This window comes from Ptychodera flava, chromosome 6 (genome assembly GCF_041260155.1).
Source record: "Ptychodera flava strain L36383 chromosome 6, AS_Pfla_20210202, whole genome shotgun sequence".
NCBI classification, from domain to species: Eukaryota; Metazoa; Hemichordata; class Enteropneusta; family Ptychoderidae; genus Ptychodera; species Ptychodera flava.
This window is the reverse complement of record NC_091933.1, coordinates 32,638,966-32,657,773: the sequence shown is the minus strand read 5'-3', so window position 1 is coordinate 32,657,773 and position 18,808 is coordinate 32,638,966. Positions and strand designations below refer to the sequence as shown.

Genomic DNA, 18,808 nt, shown 5'->3' with positions numbered 1-18,808 from the left:
GTGTTCATATAAGATTACTTATCCTTCGTAGAGGTATTAGCATTATACTTGTCAAAGGCCACAGATCCTGACATCAAAGACCCATATATATTTTCAGCTGGTCTGTATACCATAAGAAATGTACAAATATAATGTGTGTTCTAATTGAGCAATAAACACTTTTAAGATACCATGGCAAAGAGGTGTCATGAAATGAACTTTCACCACAGTTTGTTGTAATATGTCATCGCTTGAACATACTTCAGTGTTCTCAAATCACTATGTCCATAGGAGTTTTACGTGTGAAATGATGATGGAGGGTCTGCTCTGTGTTTACCGCTACAAACATGAACTTGTCTACTGTTCTGTGAAGATCCCACACAAAACCATATCAACAAGCTGCTTACAAATCAAGATCAATGCAGTGCATGCAATCAGCCAAAATTTCTCAGAGTTTATCTCAACCTAGGGTCTCCCTGACATGCCCACACCATGTGGGACACAACTGTGTGCTGGTGTACAAAGAATCTGCCCGCAATTTGAAAGACTTGTTGGGCAATCACAGGATAAAGTAGCTTGTTTATGCAACTGACATCGCTATGTTGGTATCAGCTGTGTACAAGTGTCATGGTTAAACACGTGATGGACCAGCCAAGTGATTGATCTTACTGGCTCTATCTGCTTTAATGATGACACTTATCTCAGTATGATCTCTAGCCTAGTTCTACAAACTGACATATTGAAGAATGTCCAACACAGACTCACTTTGCAGGTATCTTTATCATCATTTCCTACAAAAGTCAAGCACACACCATATCAATGCAATGTGTCAAGCATAAGATAATGGTTCAAATTATGTGATATGGTTTTTCATTTGCTCTATATTTAATCAATAATTTCTCTACAGCTTGAAGTGATCTTTGGTGCACATGTAGGCAAATATTATTGTCTTCCTTGTCACATGACCACAACGTTTACAAACTATGTAAACAAATCAACATATTCCTTGGTCACTGGCATAAAACACACACTCCCACAGTCTGTCGATCACATAAAACAGATCTCACAAATCAAAGTAATTTATAGTTGGAAAGTTGTTTTACTTTTTTATGGGAAAAACAGTTGTTGACATGACTTGACAGAACTTGCCGATAAAGCAAAATGATCTTTTACATTCAACTCTTCCTATAACTTGCATTGACATCAGAATAAGACATTCGTGTCACACACTTGGTCACAGACTCATTTCATTTGAATTAAAACATTTTTTTTTTCCTTTTTGTCATATGCTTTTTTTTTTTGGAAATTTTGTTCAATGTTGTACCGCAGCACGGGGGATAAATCTTATGGCAATTTACAATGACATGTCAGATCCAAACCAAGATTGACATATTAAAATACTTGGCTTAAAAATATGGCCCAGGACACAATGGATTGTCAACCAATTATCCTGTAGGGCAAGGAAATTGATCAGCTTAATCAAACTAATAGCATGAATTCTCTCAATCCTTATCTATACACCGTATCATCCTCATAATCAAGAAACATGTAATGCGCTCGTTTGTGTAAAGTTCTGGGACGAGAAACAATTCCTTTTGCAAAACATTTTGATAAAAATACAGAGCAAGAAACTAAAAGCTGATATATTGGAGAATGTGTCTGAATACATTGTTTCATCGTCATTTGCATCACAATGTGATAATTAGCATAAACTCTTTAAAATATTACATCATAGGGGAATAAAACAAAACTTCATTGAAAAGGAATGTTACTTTTCCTGGAACATTAACCCATTCAGATCAATTTCCAAACATGGGGTCCCGACCATACTTTTGAAAACCACGGGACATACAAAGTCTGGTTTCAAATCAGTGTTTTTGGTCATATAATTGACAGATGGATGGTAGGTAATTGGCTAGGATGAGTATGACATACATAATATGGTCTCTGGCAGTTGACAACCCTGAACAGGTTTGAAGGTGGTTTAGAGTTAACAATACACATTTAGCAAAACTACAATGGGCAATTAAAAAAAATTGACAGCATTTTCATTCTTGGTAGACAATGAGGGCCGGTTCACTTTGCAATGATAGAAGCAAACATGATTATATCAGGGTAAAATACATGTGAGGAAACTCAAGATTTAGAAAGAATGAAAGTTTTTGACGGACTGCTCTTTATCTCGGGTATGCTGCTTTTGCAAGTTTGTTTTGGTGTCTTTTGACACTTATATGAATGGATGAGATCCGATTGAAACTGATAGAAAAAAAAACTTTGAGATGAATATTTTACCAGTGAATAAAATTTTCTCTTTTATGTTACGTTTTTAGCCAAGTCGTGGTTCTAGAAGAGTAGCGTTCCCATGCCGCCCATTTCGCTCTGTTCCTTGACAAAGATTTCAAAATACTGATAGATAATGGTGACGGCTAGCAGTATACCAGTACCAGATCCGATAGCCCCAAGGAAGTCGGCCAACACTGAGAGAGCTCCAATGCAGAGACCGCCAAAGGCAGCTGCTGTTGGGATGTATCTGAAATTCACAACATGCAGATTTTTGTTCACAAGTGTCAATTATATAAATATCATATTTCAGGAGTTTTACGTCACCTGTTATTCCCTCAACATATTTTAGTTGACTGCAATTTCAAAATTCAAGATTGATCACTGAAGATATCTACAGTCTTTCTTTCACAAACTTACCACAGTTAAAGTCAAATCTTGTCAATTTCAACCAAGACATCTTAGTGAATGACGTTGTTGCTATCAAGTTATGTCCATTTAAAAAAATTTGCATTACATAACCAGATATGCCTTACCTGTTGAGTTCGTGGATCATAGATTTTTCCCGATGACCTCTCATGACCATTTGCTGTTCTTTCAACTGTTTTGCAACCTAAGACAGAAACACAAGCAGGTTATGTTCCTTATCCCTAATTTGACCTGTATTCAATATCTGCAGGGTTAAAATTTATCTACAGGATTGACTGGATTGAAGGCGGACAGACACTGTCTCAATGCAACAATTTCAAACAAATAAGCTGCAAACCGGGACCCTTTCTCGTCTGCTCTTCAAAATGCATGTCTGTCAAACCAGGGACACAAAATTACCATCTTCTGATAAATTTAGAAATTTTTCGTTCGTTTATAAAGACATTATGCTATTATGCAAATTTAGGTCAGCTGTCTGCAGGCATTATGCTACAACCCTTGAGTACAAGGGAAAACATTAACATTCCAACAATATCACAAACTATACACCAGGTTGACCACACATCATCACCAGTGAAGTTCTACGATGACTTGCCCTGTCTGCAGGGCTTGAGTTGACAATGGACTAGACCACTTCAGATTTTTTCAGTCAGACAGTATAATTAACTTTTCCCATACAGAAATTCTATTGAAAACTGAATGGAAATACAATCACCATATATCTGTAACAATGAGTACCAGTAACTGTGGCTAAACAAAGAATGGCACGCTTTGACTTACATCTTTTGCCGATGATCCTGACACTTCAATCCAGGTTTTTGAGAAGAATGCGCATGATCCGAGCATGAAGACGATGTAGAGTAGAGCGTGTAGGGGATCACCTATCATGTGTTGGAAATTTTCCGGCGGCGACATGTAGTAACATAACCCTCCTACTGGATAGGAACGTGCCGGTCCTCCGCTTGATGTATCCTGGAAATGACATTAATATTTGATTTGGGCGAATGGCTTAGAATTTGATCATGTGAAGTCTGAGTAAAATCTGTTCCCAAACTGGAAAAAGTATACTATTCCAACTACAGACAGGAGGTTCAGTGATATCACTTTTGAATATGCCAAACTGAATTCTACTGTGGCTTTGATCACGGTCACAAACAATATGATTCACTTTCACGGCCACTGCTCACTGATTGTTCCTTTCATTATTAACAATAACATTACAGATCTACCAGCTCAACATACAGAACAGTAAGTGAAGATTAGTAAAATATGAAACAGTCTTGCCAAGAACCACTTCCATTCCTTCCTTTGATCTACTCTGCTCAGTGTTCTCATTTCTCTTGCATCATAGAAGTGAACTTCAAGTTTATAACACAGTATTTGACACCAAACAATTCAAAAATATCTTGCCACTAACAGTTAAAAATTCCTTAGCAGCCACCTCCTAAATGGTGGCACCAATATGATAGGAACCCTTTGATAACATGACTATATATACTTTGAGTCTGAAGATAAGAAATGACTGGTTACTTACATCCCAGACTCCTAAAAGGCTGACAAAGAAATTTCCGGCAAACTTTACTGATAACATCTGTAAGAATAAAGTACGTTGTGTGTTAAAGTAAAATAAGGCGCATTGTGTGACTTTGCAATTTCATTGATAATGTATCACCTGGCATAAAAATATGGTCAAATATCTACACTCAATGAAATACCATGTTCAAAACATGACAATCTCTCTCTCTCTCTATTTAAAACTATAAACCTGCAAGTACCTTATCATGATCATTATTTCTGAAATTGATGCAATAAAACTGCTGTGGCATTATCTAATGAAGGGCACACAGCAAGTGATGTTTCATCTCACCTGGGAAATGACGTACAAGTTTGATACGAGAGCACTCTGCAAGATGATGGGGATGTTTGAAGTGTAGAACAATTTGATTGGATAAGAAGCGTACTGTCCACGGTAACGAGCTGACTTGATTGGTAGATCCACCCTGAATCCCTGTGGAAAGAACATGAAATGTACATCAAATATACATTGGGGTGGGAGTTGGGGGGAGGGAGTGAGGGCGGCAGTTGTCATGGAAAGCATACAGGTAAACAATTTACCAGAGTTTCTAGGTCATTTGGTTCACCATGATAATCAGCTTACTTATGATCAGGGACAGCAGAACTGCTCTTGATAGGTCAATCTTTGACCTATGACCCTCAAAATTAATACAAGTGTATGTGTAGTTTATGTTTTTGTAATTATTACTTCTAACATCATCATTTTGCAAAAAAGTTAACCTAGGAAGAAAAGTTTGGGTATCAACATCTTTCCACAGTTTGACAAGTCTTTCACACTGTCATTTCTAGCTATTCACCTAAATTTAAAAGTGAAATTTTGGAGGCCTTTATTCTTTTTCAACACACAGTATTCTTGCAGAATATACATGATGAAAGCATGCCATAGCTGAAAGTTAAAAAGTTTGAAAGAATAACTTACTTGGAAGTATATGACTATGCCGAAGACAAACACAGTAGCCATCAGGTTCATCAAATTTGGCAAGTTCTGACGGTAGAAAGCCTCACGAAGACCGCGCACTTTGTCTGTACGTGTGGCCAGCAGATGGAACAGCGCAATGACGGCACCTTCAAACTCAGTTCCTGTCATGGAGATAATAAGTGAGCTTGCGTTAGGACTCATAACATGAACACCAATAGATATTTGAATGGATATTCACCTTCAACAACTCCACTTACGTATAATTCTATTTTTCCTACGGCACAGTTGAACTTGAACTTAGACATTGGCGAATGGAATGAAAGGATCAACATTAATCCTCATCCTACCAGGCCTGTTATTTCTCCATCTGCTGAGTCAGTGAAAGGCGGTGTTGAGCCAAAGCCCATACATATTTTCACCTACTTGGTGTGGTATATTATTGCTGGTTTATTCAGTAAATAATCATGTTAACAGAAATCTCTATTTTCAGGGGCCTTCAAATATTCAAGTCATTGTTCAAATGCAAATTATGAGTCATGTTGTGCCTCGCTGGTTTTAACAACTGTATTTAGTCGATTCTTGTGATATGTACATACCTCTTCCAGTGTTGATGGTTGCAGGACTGAAGGCCTTCCACACGATGGTTTCACAGATGTTTGTGGCAATGAAGAGTGAGATACCTGATCCAAGACCGTAGCCTTTCTGCAGCAATTCATCCAGCAGCAATACAATCAGTCCAGCCACAAACAACTGAAATGAATTAAGAACCATAAAATTGTCAAAAATTTTTCAATAATGGTTGGCTTATCTCATTCTAACATTTGGGTCTGTGTCAGTGTTTGCCGAAAAGTAGCACTCTTTTTTATCCAGAAACATTCAAAAATTGTAATAGGCATACATAAGAGGGCACTCCTTGACATATCATAAAGTCAGTCAGTGGGATATGTTGGCTTACCTGAAGGATGATTAGCAGGCAGATACCAGCACCCAGTTCAGATGGCTCACCATACATGCCAGTCATGACATACACAATAGCCTGACCAATAGTGATAACCATACCAAACACTGTAAGGCAAGGAAAGATTTCATTTCATTGTTGGTGTCATACAGTTATTACTTTGACTTATATCATTGGGGAAATCATAGAAAAACTAATATTTTTATTAGTGCGGCAAATCAACTTGAAAGTTACATTTATTGAAATTAAAACAATGTTTGTAATCTAAGCCATCTCTAGCCAGGAAGGTTTAATCTTGTATGCAATATGACTTCATGTACAGCTAATTAATTATTTCTTCTACGGTTTGAAAACAGTTCAATTTCACCATAAAATACTTCATTTTTTTCAAATTCCTAGGCCCTCCATTACAAGCTGCATCACCCTTTACCCAACTAATAAACATTTGAGATAATGCTTACATTTTTGGGCACCATTGAAGAGAGCTCTGTCCTTGGGTGAATCACCAACTTCAATGATTTTGGCACCGGCCAACAGCTGCATGATAAGACCTGATGTGACGATTGGAGATATACCAAGCTCCATCAAGGTACCTATTGAATAAAATAAATGACAATTTTGTTCATGATTATGCACATGAAAATTTGATTGCAATGCTGGTATATATAATTCCTGGTATGAGAGTTGGGTATACAGACTTGGTATCGTAAGCGCAACTGTATTTGAATGAAGTTTGGGTCCATGCACATCTCGGTCTCTACAACACACACCCAGTTGTTGAAAAAGAGACTAAATAACTTCAAGGATTTTCACATACTTTGTCTGTGTTGTCTACTGTCAACTCATTTCATTAACTGCAATCAAGATCATGACAAACAGGTCTTCCAAGTACCTATAAAAATTTCTGTAATGACCGTGTATTTCAAAGTTGTAAGAATTAATTCATAGATGAATAGATACTCCCCTTTAACTGTAGCAATGCAGTTTGCAATGACAGCAAAATGATACCAACAAATATACAAAAGGCAACGTGACAATTTCAGAAACAATGGAAAATTGTCCCACCTCTATTTGAAGCCATGATAACTCTCATCCAATAGAATGGATCTGCTGAGTCTGATGACATGATGCCAAACAATGGTATCTATGGATAACATTGAAAAATGTATACCATTTGGTAAGACAATATGAAATATGACATCGTCATCAAAGAAAACTTTTTGCTTTCATACTTTCATGGTGCAGAGCAGCCAGTACAATATCCTATGTTTACCCCTAACTTTGTGGTAAGATATACATACAATCTATGTTTCAAATACAAAATAATATGTTTTATGCATCCATGTTCATTTGTGTCCACATAAGTTCTGATTGAGACGAGAAACAAACATTGATGTAATATTTTATTGTGACTCATTTAGTATATATCTTGGTATTTGTATAAGTGTGCAAGAAAATGAATTTTTATCATTATCATTATTGTTATTTCTATTATTGTTGTTTTCATAAAAAAATTCAGATACTATTTTGGACATGAACTTGTTTTGATTTTTTATGAAAGAAAATAAAGAAAATATTACAATGAAATTTGCAAAGCAAACTTCTTACCAGGTACATGGGGAAGATAAAACATTTTTCACCCTTTCAAACTTCAACCCACTTGTATATAAACTATAGGAATGTGCTTCCTCATGTATGAAAAAGTGTGTCTGGGAAAACAGGAAATGGTGTGAAAGTTCACTAACCTGACAACAGACTAAGAAGATGAATAGTGTGATTGCTGTCCATAGCACTTTCTCTCTGAACTGGATCTAAAATATTGGACGAAGGCAAACATCAATACTAGTATGGTACAGCATATTACATCGGTGCTGCATTCTGCTGCAATATTGCATCAGAAACTGCTGTTTTTATTATTTTATGTTCCACACTGCATATCAATCTCTGTCTGACAAGGTGATTTAATCTTTGTTAGGGTATCAATTTTATGCATTTTCCATGTGCTTATTCCATTTGGATGACATTCCTTGTGGAATTGAATGACCTGTATCCATTAACAATATCAATTTGGTTTGTAGCGTATGACCTTTGACCACGCGTTTACTCATTTGTTGGACGACGACACTACCATATTGTATCATAGAAACGGTCTATTCTGCATTTTTACAAAATTCAAACTATCAACTATGCGCCATAATGGAGTATTGTAAAGCTGTACGGTCCGAGCGTGCATGAGTTACATATGAATTAATGCACATGAAAACATACGACTGGAAAGTCGCCAACGTACTATCACCTGCGAGAAGCCCAAAGTGTGTAACGTGGCACTTCGCAATGCATTGTTTCTCAAGATACGTACACGGCAGAGTGTGTCGTTCTCCTTAGTTGCCTTCGCGTGATCCTTTCTAATGTCGCATAATAACCAGCCATGTTTATTTTGTGTAATAATGTGGTAACATTGTGTTATAAGATTGGAAATATACACGGACATGGCGTATTACAATTTCATTTTGATCGGCTGACCTGGTACGGTCCCCATTTAATTTTCAACACAACATGTACACAGCTGATCCCGGCTACTCAAGCAGGGAAACCTGTGAAACATCGCCTCCCGTGTCTTACCTTTCTTTCTGGTTTCTGAACTTCTGGCAGAATCGCACAGAACGGTTTTATAACTTCGAGAAATTTAACTGTGAGGGAGACAAGTGAAAAAAAGAGACAAAGTATGAGCGTGCTGCCGAGACGTTTCGTCAATTCAATTCATTGAGAAGTACGTGGCCATACGCTAATGCAGCCATACATACATGAACCGGACGCGTCTGCGGAAGCAATTCAAACGGATCTGTATTTTGTCAGTTATCCATGAATATCTCTATAACCGAAAGTGTTTACTTACTTGCCATCTTGCCTATAAACTATTCTTCAAAATATGTTTAGAGGACAAGTGAAACAGTCGAAACTTTGGTGAAATCTGCCCGGCTGAGGCAGAAACAATAGCCAATATTCAAAATGGCTGTGGAAAGGGGCGATATCACGTGACCTTGTTCAAACTCCTTAGCTTTCTAATAGTATATATGCACTAGCTTGCACTTAACTACATCGACCAATATATGTTTGCTTCAGTCTAAGATTTTAGTTTAAGAGCCTCCGAATGTCTAAATGTCATAAGTTTGTTATTTCCCTTTCCAAAACCCTGATATCGCTATTACTTCAGCCATAGTATAAATTATACTTAACTTAGGCATTCTTATCTTCCCTGACTTCCCCGTGACGATTGGTGACGTAAAACTTCATCACAAAAGCTGTCGAGTAGGGTGAGAAAGAGCTGCCGAAAAGAATGCATGCGAGAACGGGAAATACGGGTGTTGAATAAGGAAACACCACCGTTCGCCCACATTGACCGATATTTTTTTGTTTCGATAGGTTTGTCTTTGATCTTAACCTGAAGTGCCTGTTGAATGTCAAACTGACCAGCAACTTCAGTCAGCGAGTACGACTGCGAGTGTAGAACAGCGCAGCCTACAGGTAAACAACAATCAACAACCATGGGAGGAAACTCTTCTTCGAAAACGAGAGACCACGTAGGGTCTGACCCTAATCGTGTCCAAGGTATGGCCAGACTAATGACCGCAAGACCACAAAAGAGAAGACCTAAAAATGTTCACCCACTTTTTAAGTTGCAAATGGCAGAAGAAGAACAGTATGACCACGAAAAGGTATGCTGTAGTTTAGTTTTCTCTACTTTATAATAATTTAGCAAGCAAAACAGCCACTCTATATAATGATCTTTACGTCAACGACACTGCTTAACATAACAAAGACATAAGGTAGATCTTTTTTCATCTTATTGTTAAAAAAATGAATTAATAGTTCAACTTGCTGGCACCATTGTATTAAAAATGTATTAAAAAAGGAATATTGTACGCAGCCAGGTCTCAACAGGTTTTGTAGTGACCAAAGTCTGGTGCTAATGGATAAACAATGTATACAATATCTGAATTATAATACCCATAGAAACATTATATGCAAAAAGTATCTGTTTATAATCAGAGGTACTATGTGAAATAGCTGAAATTTATAACATATACAGTACCATATTTTCACATAGGAGACATGACTTCATAAGAAAATGGTTTGAGATCTTCAATTACATTTCTATGATCTACTAGTATGATCGCCTCTGTTCACCGTACCCACAGTCCATCCATTAATGATGATGGAGGGACTGTGCCTTACCGTATGGGACAACGGTGGTACCTCATGATTGTACCAAGGAGAACTCTATTTCTTGGCCTGTGAACCCTAGGTGATTGCCTCAACAAGTGCGCAGTCAAAGTTGTAGAAAATATTATTTTTTCGGTTTCACATTACCTGTTTCCATACAGGATCACAGACCATCCTTGTATATGAGAATATATATATATATATATATATATATATATATATATATATATATATATATATATATATATATATATATATATATATATATATATATATATATATACACCCTTTCCAGCTTTTTTGCATACTATTAATGCAGTGCTCTGACTGACTGTTACAAAAATGAATGTTACCAGGGTTTCCACTGTTAAATTTATGCATTCCTATTAGAGGACAACAGAAATGGTAGGTGGGTTCCCGATGTACCCAAACTTTACCAAAAACTCTGAGATGGACCAAATACTTGTCTTATTTGTAGTCTTAAAGTGTGAGACGTATGATTGAGTTTATCGGTCTATTGAATAGGTAGAGATATCAAAAACATCGGCAAGAAACATGGTTTATTGTTTCCCGTGTGTGTTATCACTTTGCAGCAAAGCATGTATCTACTTAAACACCTGTTCAAGAAGATGGATCCCACGGTAATGAAGACAATTAGCGACGTCAGGGGAGAAATCAAATTATCATTCAAATACGACAAGTACAAAACCTTGTTATTGATAAAATTAGTAAGTGCTAAGGAGCTTGTACCCAAGGATCTCAGTGGAAAAGCTGCCAATCCGTATGTCAAGGTACAGCAACAGGTTTCATCTAAAATTCTGTATACCGGATGAAATTTTTGTTTTCTTTGCCAATATGGTCTTTAACGTAGCTAGTTTCAATGTCTATATTCTTCAAAGCTCAAAGTCTCCTTGTCCTTTATTGAGTCTGGACATTGAAAGATAGACTCTGAATTATTTTAACTACATTTCTCGGCGGTATCAATAGGATTTTGATAACTTAATTAACAAATTATGTGTAAATCTTTTGTTTCTGAAGCATTTGTAATTACTGTGAATTCAAGGATTGATAATCCTCATACCAAGATGTCTGTTGTTGAACATTCATCTATCCACAATATCTCACTCAAACAATCAAACCCAGTATTTACTTAAAATCAATCAGTAAGCAATAGAATGATCATTTCTGTCAGTTCAACATTGATATCATAAAACAGGTATTGATAATGAAATCATTGATACGATAGCAATTGTATTGGCTACATAGCAAATGAATTTGAACTTTAAGGTATTTTGATCCTCGGGTATATGAATTTTTTGTCTAACTAATTACCAGTATCAGTTAACAACCACCCAGCAATGTTTTGACTGTATCATATTGGAAGAGAGTATGTCAGAAGCATCAAGTTAATTAAAAAATTTCCCGAGACTGAGGAATACACATTGCAATATTTCTTGTGTCACAACTGAATGTGTCAGTTTTGATATCAGTAGATTTAGAAGTTCAAGTTCGTGATGTTTTGTGACAAGTATCTTGTTGTCTTCAGTTTGAATTGATCCCAGACCAAACATCTGAAGGAGCCAAGACCTCCAGTGCTGCTGAAAACACCCTCTATCCAACCTATAATGAGATATTCACATTTAAACTACTCGAAGAAGACGTCTCAGATTCTAAACTCCGGGTTCAAGTGTGGGACAAGGATATCTTTGGCAAAGACGACTTCATGGGAGAGAAAATAGTCAACCTCAGTGAGATCAACTTCAAAGAGGTGTTTACTAACTGGTATGAATTACAGGCAGAGGTAAGTTGGGTTTTATATCATATGAACAAGGATAAATGGTAACTTACTTGCAAGTTTTGGAGGCTGGTCATTTGTTGGCCCTATTTTGCAAACTATAAAAGTCAACATAAAAAATCAAGAATAACATGCCATATGATATAATTAGGTTATTTCTGAATAGAAAAGCCTGTTCAAATAAATTAATAATTGCTCTACATGTATTTACATATATAAGTTTTTAAATATAAATAATGGCATACCTGACTTGAAAGTACCCCTGACATGATTCTTATCATTGTTTTTCCTTCCAGACTGATCTCAGTATTACTGGTAGCCTGGAAATCTCCCTTGGATATCGATTGCCTCAGACTTTGCTGGTCACCGTACACCGTGCAAATGATTTGGTAAGACGAGACCCAGGACATGATGCTGATCCCTATGTGAAGATAATGGTACCTGGTCTTCAAGAAATCTATAAGACAACGGTCAGTAATCACTCATGTGTGATGTGTGTCTGTGAATAGAAGAAATACCAAACGATTGAACAAGAAATTTATTTTCCCTGGAACTTTGAAAGGGTAGACCAGATATGTGTGCTCTTTGATAATTTTTGAACTTTTTTTTACACTTCTTAGATCACATGAGACAACATGAATTTAATATTGATATGTCATATTCTTTGTATGTGCTTCTTTGTAAATTAATCATTGGGAATTCAAACAATATTTTCGTGGCTGAGATGTATTTAATCACAAAGGTACAATTTAATTGTTTATATTTTCTTGGTGTTCTCATAAGTATATAATACATTGAATATCAGTTTAATGTTCTGTGAATGTAATCATAGTGACAATTGTGGAAAAAAGTACTCTTGTTTCAGAATCATTTGTGTGTATCTAGCTGATGATCATCTATCTGTTATTGCTCACCAGGTTGCAAAAAGCACACTTGACCCAGAATGGGAAGAAACGTTTGAACTTGATGTTCCACAAGAAGAACTCACAGAAAGGTACCATACCCTCACCTCGCTGTGTATGCTGTGACATGTTTATGTTGTGTGGTCATATTAATGCTGAAGCATATAAAATACTGTTACTCAGTTTTAAAAAACATCAGTGATATCATGTTATGACTATGCAGAACTTTTTCAAACAGTCAGGCTGTAATTGTTTGTAAGTCCCCCTAAGTACAGCGGTCAACAGAAGGTTTCCTTGCTTTTAAAATCACCTAGCAGATTATTGAAACCTTAGTAAAATTCACAGACAGTAGAAGTGAGATTATCATTGGTGAATGTGACAACATGAACAGTGTTTTAGCTAAGGTTTGGGAATATTGGTAACTGATTTAGGAACCCCTGTAACATTTCTGCTGTCCCCTAATCTGATTCCATTGATATACCAAGGGGAACCCCGGTAAAATGAGAGGGAAATCCCAATAACATTTACCGGGTACTGGCCTTAACAAAAACACTGATGAAGATGAGCATGTCAACAGGTTGAATACAAGATGTTAGTCTTGCAATAATATTCCCTGTTCCTTCAACAGATACATTGTGTTTCACATACTTGACATGACCGGTGACAACGAGTCAATGGGGCAGGTCTGTGTCGATCTGGAAAATCTCAATATTGAAGAAGGGTACCATGGCAAGTTTGAATTGGCTGATCTGGTGAGTTGATGTAAACTATGAATAAAGTTATTACTTTATCTGATGATTCATGTAGCAACTAACAGCAGAGCTGGACAAAGTTTTGCGTAGTTTTAAGCGCTTTAATCACAAATATTGTGGCAATCAGACAAGGATTCTTTCCTTTCAAGATTACAGATTACTCCATACTTAACATATAAGAAATAGCCATGATGTGTGTACACCTCAACCATCATAAGAGAATTTTACATCTTGTCTTTCAAAGTTAAACAATGATGATATGTCTAATTTGATATACTTAGCATAATTTATTGGCTCAACCATAGTGTAAATATTTCTACCAATCACACCATAGGATGTTGTACTGCACGGTCGTAGACAAGTTCTCAATTTCCTTGACAGAAAAATCACCATCGTGTTCGAAGCAAGTGGTCCCAGAAGGCTCTGGTACAAGAGTTCAAAGAGGCTATGTATGCACATGCTGTGTACAAATATCCAGCTTTCCTTTTCCAGAAACAAGAAGGAAACAAGGTCAGACATTTTGTCATGTAAACTTTCCACACAGTTACTGTGCTTGCAAATCTCAGAGGTAGTTCTTTGTCAAGCCCAGATAATGCATGTAATTAGGCCAATTAATATTCTCCATTGATAATGAATCATTATTGGGTGATTTGCATATTCAAAGTGTGCCCAATGCGCTTTGCATAAATAATTTATAGTACTATTACTCAGGAAAGCCACTATTAAGAGTTTTTGTTTGTGATGTAGTCATCTTGACATGCAGAAAGGCAGTACAGCAGTACAAGATGTTGTATAAGTATATGAACTGCCCTGTAAAGGTTTATATTCTACAGATATATGTATGCTTACTTAAGTGCCTTTTGCTCAGTGGAGCTGGATGAAAATACTAATATCTGTATACATTTTGTCAATTTTCAGGTTCTCACTGTTGAAAACAAACACGCTGGAACATCCACTAAGTTGCGGATTGTTGATGGCGTACCCCTGTAACAGAAAGGAGTGGAAGACAGAACATACCAGTCATTTACACTGATCATCATACCGTCCTTCGTCATCGCACACATTCCAAAAGTACAATTTAGAAAGAGAGAAGGGAAAATGCTTCTTACTAGATATTGACAAGACATGACCAGTGATATTCATTTCAAGTTTACTAGGCCATGTGCCTTTAAGAAATCATTGTTGGACATATTTAGGTGTCATGGAAGATGTTAGTACAATTTCTTTGTACCTATATCAATTGATAGTAGTAGAGTCAATGTATAAGTTGATGATTTAAGTAATGTTAATATGAAAGATTATGTAAGAGGTCATCAGATTGTAACATACATGTAGTGTATATATGTAATTATTATCGTTGAGCAAGTAATCATGTTGCCATTTGCTACTTGTAAAAAGTCCTCTTTTTTTCCAGTTGCGTTTTGGCCGTGGTTAAAGTAAGCCCTCTACTGTCATTTACCTTGCAGTTCAAAGTACCTCCTGTGAGCTTCGATTTACATCATACATTAATTCCCATAAGCAATCTGAATATCAGTTTGCACTTTGGAGTCAATAGAATATGTAATTCCTTTTCTCCAAAGAGGATCGCAGGTCAGCCCTTTAAATTTGTTTTAAGTTTTGCCTGGTTTTCGATTAACTTTCTGATCAAAATTCTTCTCCAAATGCCGTTTGACTTGAGTCTTCTGTCCTGTGACCATCAGTAGTGTTAGTATAGATGTGGGATTTATCATCAAAATCATACATGTTCTTATTAGTTGCTTTTTAACTTGAATTCTTTATATTTTATGAGATATTAACTTAGCAAAAGAGATGCTCAAACAGGATTAATATCATTTGAATGTTCTGAACGTGAGTTTGTAATTATGTTTGAGGCGTCCTTGGCATAGGCAGTGTTCATCAAGTTTAAATTTTAGTAAAAAAACACGATATTTACAATATTTCAAACACGTGATGAATTAGAGTACCATCCTTGATTATATTGTGAAGAGAATGAAAGACAATCCGTGCATATGAGAGCTGCCATGTAAACTTTTGTTTAAAATGTTAAACAAGAATTGGAAAGAACAATATAGTTGCAGCATTTTGTTATCTCCTTGCAATGAATTATTGAGCAGAGAGCAAAAGCAATGTGTTTCCAAAGCCCCACTTTGCAAACATCTTCCAGTGGTTGCCTCGAAATTGTATTTTATTTTATTTTACCATAGAACTTATACTTTCTGTTCTTGGAAGACCACGACGTTTTGTAAATTTTGTAATTTTGTAAAGATACAACTGTTATAAGTACTCTGTATATATAAAAAATGAATTGACAAAGAATTCTGAATAACTATATTGTTGCTGAATCGTGAATATTACTTAAAATTATGCAATTGTTTTTGTGAAATGTATAGTACATCTGTGTGTAGACTTTTATGAAATAAAAATATTGTCTTACATTTGATTTTTGTGTGTTTATTTTAACAAGACATTCAGTCAAGCATTGATTGTGCCGTCATGAGATTTCACAATCCTTCACCTTATACCAACTGTTGTCTTAGGAAAGCAGTACGTAATTGTTTAATGGAAATGTACACAATCTTGTTTACTTACTGATACATCAATTTTAATTTTTTCTCATTCAAACCTGTGTGAAAATGACACCATTGAACAGATGGAGTCACTGTACTCTGGGAGTTGTTATGTCTACAAACAATTACATACCAATTGAAGGCTGCAAATGCTGCAACTTTTGATGTTTTTCTCCATTTTATATATTCTAGTTAAATAATAACATGACAGTGAGGGCAATATCAATTTATGGTCTGCCCAAGGGATGATGATGCTGACTGAAATATTGATGATGCCTGAGCCACATGCAAGGGTATCATCAATATTTCAGTCAGGATCACCAGCCCGAGGGCGTGCCACAAATTGTTACAGTGACCAATCTTCATGTGTTACAAAATCCAGTATTTGTACCGTTAGCATTGAATGACAGGTTGAAATGACGCTCAAATTTTCGAATGACGCCTTTTATATATCCTATGCAAGAGTTCCTGGCGTGGCACCTGTACGCCATGCATGCTTCAAACTTGTGTTCGAACAGCTAGCATATAGCGGGCAAGAGTCGAGGGCAAGAGAAAATCAAACCATGGTATATCGCTTTTTTTGAATGTCATGTGGTGGACTTTCAGCCAGTCACAAGATCAGTACTATAGGTGAGGTGTAATAATAGAGTACAATACACTTTCTCACCCTCTAGCAAGCATGTCAAAATATCTGGTGTTCAGCTTTCCACTGTGACCTTTAGGTGATAATATCCAATGTTGACAACTGAATGTTAGTTTGGACTAGAATCCATTCACAATGTCAACAACAAGATTCACACAAGATACTGTGTAGACAGGGCCAATACTTTGTTTGGTGAAAATTTAATGAAATATAATCAAAATTAGATACTACCTCAACTTACAGTACTATATTACTGCTACTGTGTTAAATATCACCTTTTTATAGATTTGTAGCTTGGAGCACAAAGCAATCATTAGCTCCTCTACCATACATTTTTGGTTCTATCTATAGGTGTGGTTGAATGAATAGTTTTTGACAACTGTTAATTAAGACATGTTTGAAGACACTGAACAGTATATTTCTAACCACTCAAATTATGCAAAACAACAATCGTTACTGTCAATTAAACTTTTGATCTCAACACACTTAGTTTTTGTCACTGAAATTTTCGGTTGAAATACTATTTTCATCTCAATCAGCAGGATTAACTGATCTCAACGCCATGACTCTCGGACATGGGATCCCTATCAAGACTTTGAACATTTTCTTAATCCACAAAGAGGTCTGGTGATTCAATGTGATTATGTTGGGAAACCGTGCGTGTAGATCTGAGACGTCGGTGTTCGAAAGGTAACAAAGTTGAGGTCAGGTTATCCTACTGATGAAGGTATAAGTGTTGCAACCTAAAATGTTTGAGAAAAAAAGATAAGTGTGCCATGATCAAAAGTTTAAAGGCGCCCTTCTCAATCCCAGTCTCGCATTAGCAAATGTGTCAACATCCCATTAACAGTTTGTCATTATTTTGTTTTCCATTGAATATTTTCATCAAGTAAATAATATTTATATTAGATAAATCTGATAATTGAGTGGCGGCTTTAATCCACAGTAATCATAACTACCAACACAGATGCACCGGCACCGACGTAGCTGATAGGGCTATTAGTGTAGTACTAGAAGACCCCCTTTCTGTGCGCCTATGCAAAAAACGATGTGTGGAATGCAATATGCAAGAAAAATAAAAAAAAAAGATCAAAATCTCAAAGGGTTGCTGTAATGCACAAGAAACAGAGATGTTTACAAGCGACAAATTAATGTAAAGGTAAAAAAGTACGGGGCAAAAAGGTATTGGTCCAGCCCCCTGTGAGATTCGAACTCACGACCCCTGGTTTACAAGACCAGTGCTCTAACCACTGAGCTAAGGAGGCGTTAGCTGACGGAGGGGGAGCTATATCGTTATTTAAATAAGTTGGGTGGCACGCTGTTGACGTAAATGTACAAGTATCCATTTCATTTCGGCTGCAACTTTGTGGTAAGTGGGCCGTCGCGGGCATGATGTACGTTACATACCACGGGCGACCATGGTTATGTGCTTCTACAGTGCCGCCGGCTGTCTGTATCAGTCTTGATTGTATAATCATGGTCAGTCAAAGGCCATTCGCGTGCGTGAATCGCTCATAAAATGATTTTGCATCACCCAACTTCCCAAGTGCGGTCTGTGTATGGCTTTGGCGTCTATCAAAGCGCTGCACACATAGCCTGTCACAGTGTCAGAGCACACGCACACAGTCACCTGTGGTCTATTCCGCTCTGTATGCGCCCCATGACGTATGTAAATATGCCTTTGAAGAAGATCGTCTTCTCAGGCATACGTACACACATCTATGGGGCGCACATATCATGTATATAGACCACAGGTAACTGTACACGAGTTACGTGTGCACGATG

At 36.7% G+C, this 18,808-nt stretch overlaps 2 protein-coding genes and 1 non-coding gene across 3 annotated transcripts; 1 reads left to right on the top strand and 2 right to left on the bottom strand.

Moving 5' to 3' along the window:
• Positions 1 to 1,058: 1,058 nt before the first annotated feature.
• On the bottom strand, positions 1,059 to 9,187 carry LOC139135537 (protein transport protein Sec61 subunit alpha-like 1). Its single transcript, XM_070702975.1, has 13 exons — positions 9,037 to 9,187; positions 8,763 to 8,830; positions 7,886 to 7,951; positions 7,206 to 7,284; positions 6,602 to 6,733; positions 6,138 to 6,247; positions 5,779 to 5,932; positions 5,183 to 5,343; positions 4,556 to 4,696; positions 4,223 to 4,279; positions 3,469 to 3,660; positions 2,796 to 2,872; positions 1,059 to 2,509 (listed from the first exon to the last, which is right to left on the bottom strand). Exons 1-13 carry the CDS (start codon positions 9,041 to 9,043, stop codon positions 2,323 to 2,325), a joined length of 1,431 nt encoding a protein of 476 aa, XP_070559076.1. The 5' UTR covers positions 9,044 to 9,187; the 3' UTR covers positions 1,059 to 2,322.
• Positions 9,188 to 9,383: 196 nt separating this feature from the next.
• Positions 9,384 to 16,253, top strand: LOC139135538 (synaptotagmin-1-like). Its single transcript, XM_070702976.1, has 8 exons — positions 9,384 to 9,856; positions 10,958 to 11,155; positions 11,911 to 12,165; positions 12,456 to 12,629; positions 13,077 to 13,153; positions 13,690 to 13,813; positions 14,195 to 14,323; positions 14,732 to 16,253. The coding sequence occupies exons 1-8, from the start codon at positions 9,686 to 9,688 to the stop codon at positions 14,801 to 14,803; spliced, it is 1,200 nt and encodes a 399-aa protein (XP_070559077.1). The 5' UTR covers positions 9,384 to 9,685; the 3' UTR covers positions 14,804 to 16,253.
• Positions 16,254 to 18,215: 1,962 nt separating this feature from the next.
• On the bottom strand, positions 18,216 to 18,288 carry Trnat-ugu (transfer RNA threonine (anticodon UGU)). The gene has a single exon. It is a non-coding gene; the product is annotated as a tRNA-Thr (tRNA).
• Between the last annotated feature and the right edge of the window lie 520 nt (positions 18,289 to 18,808).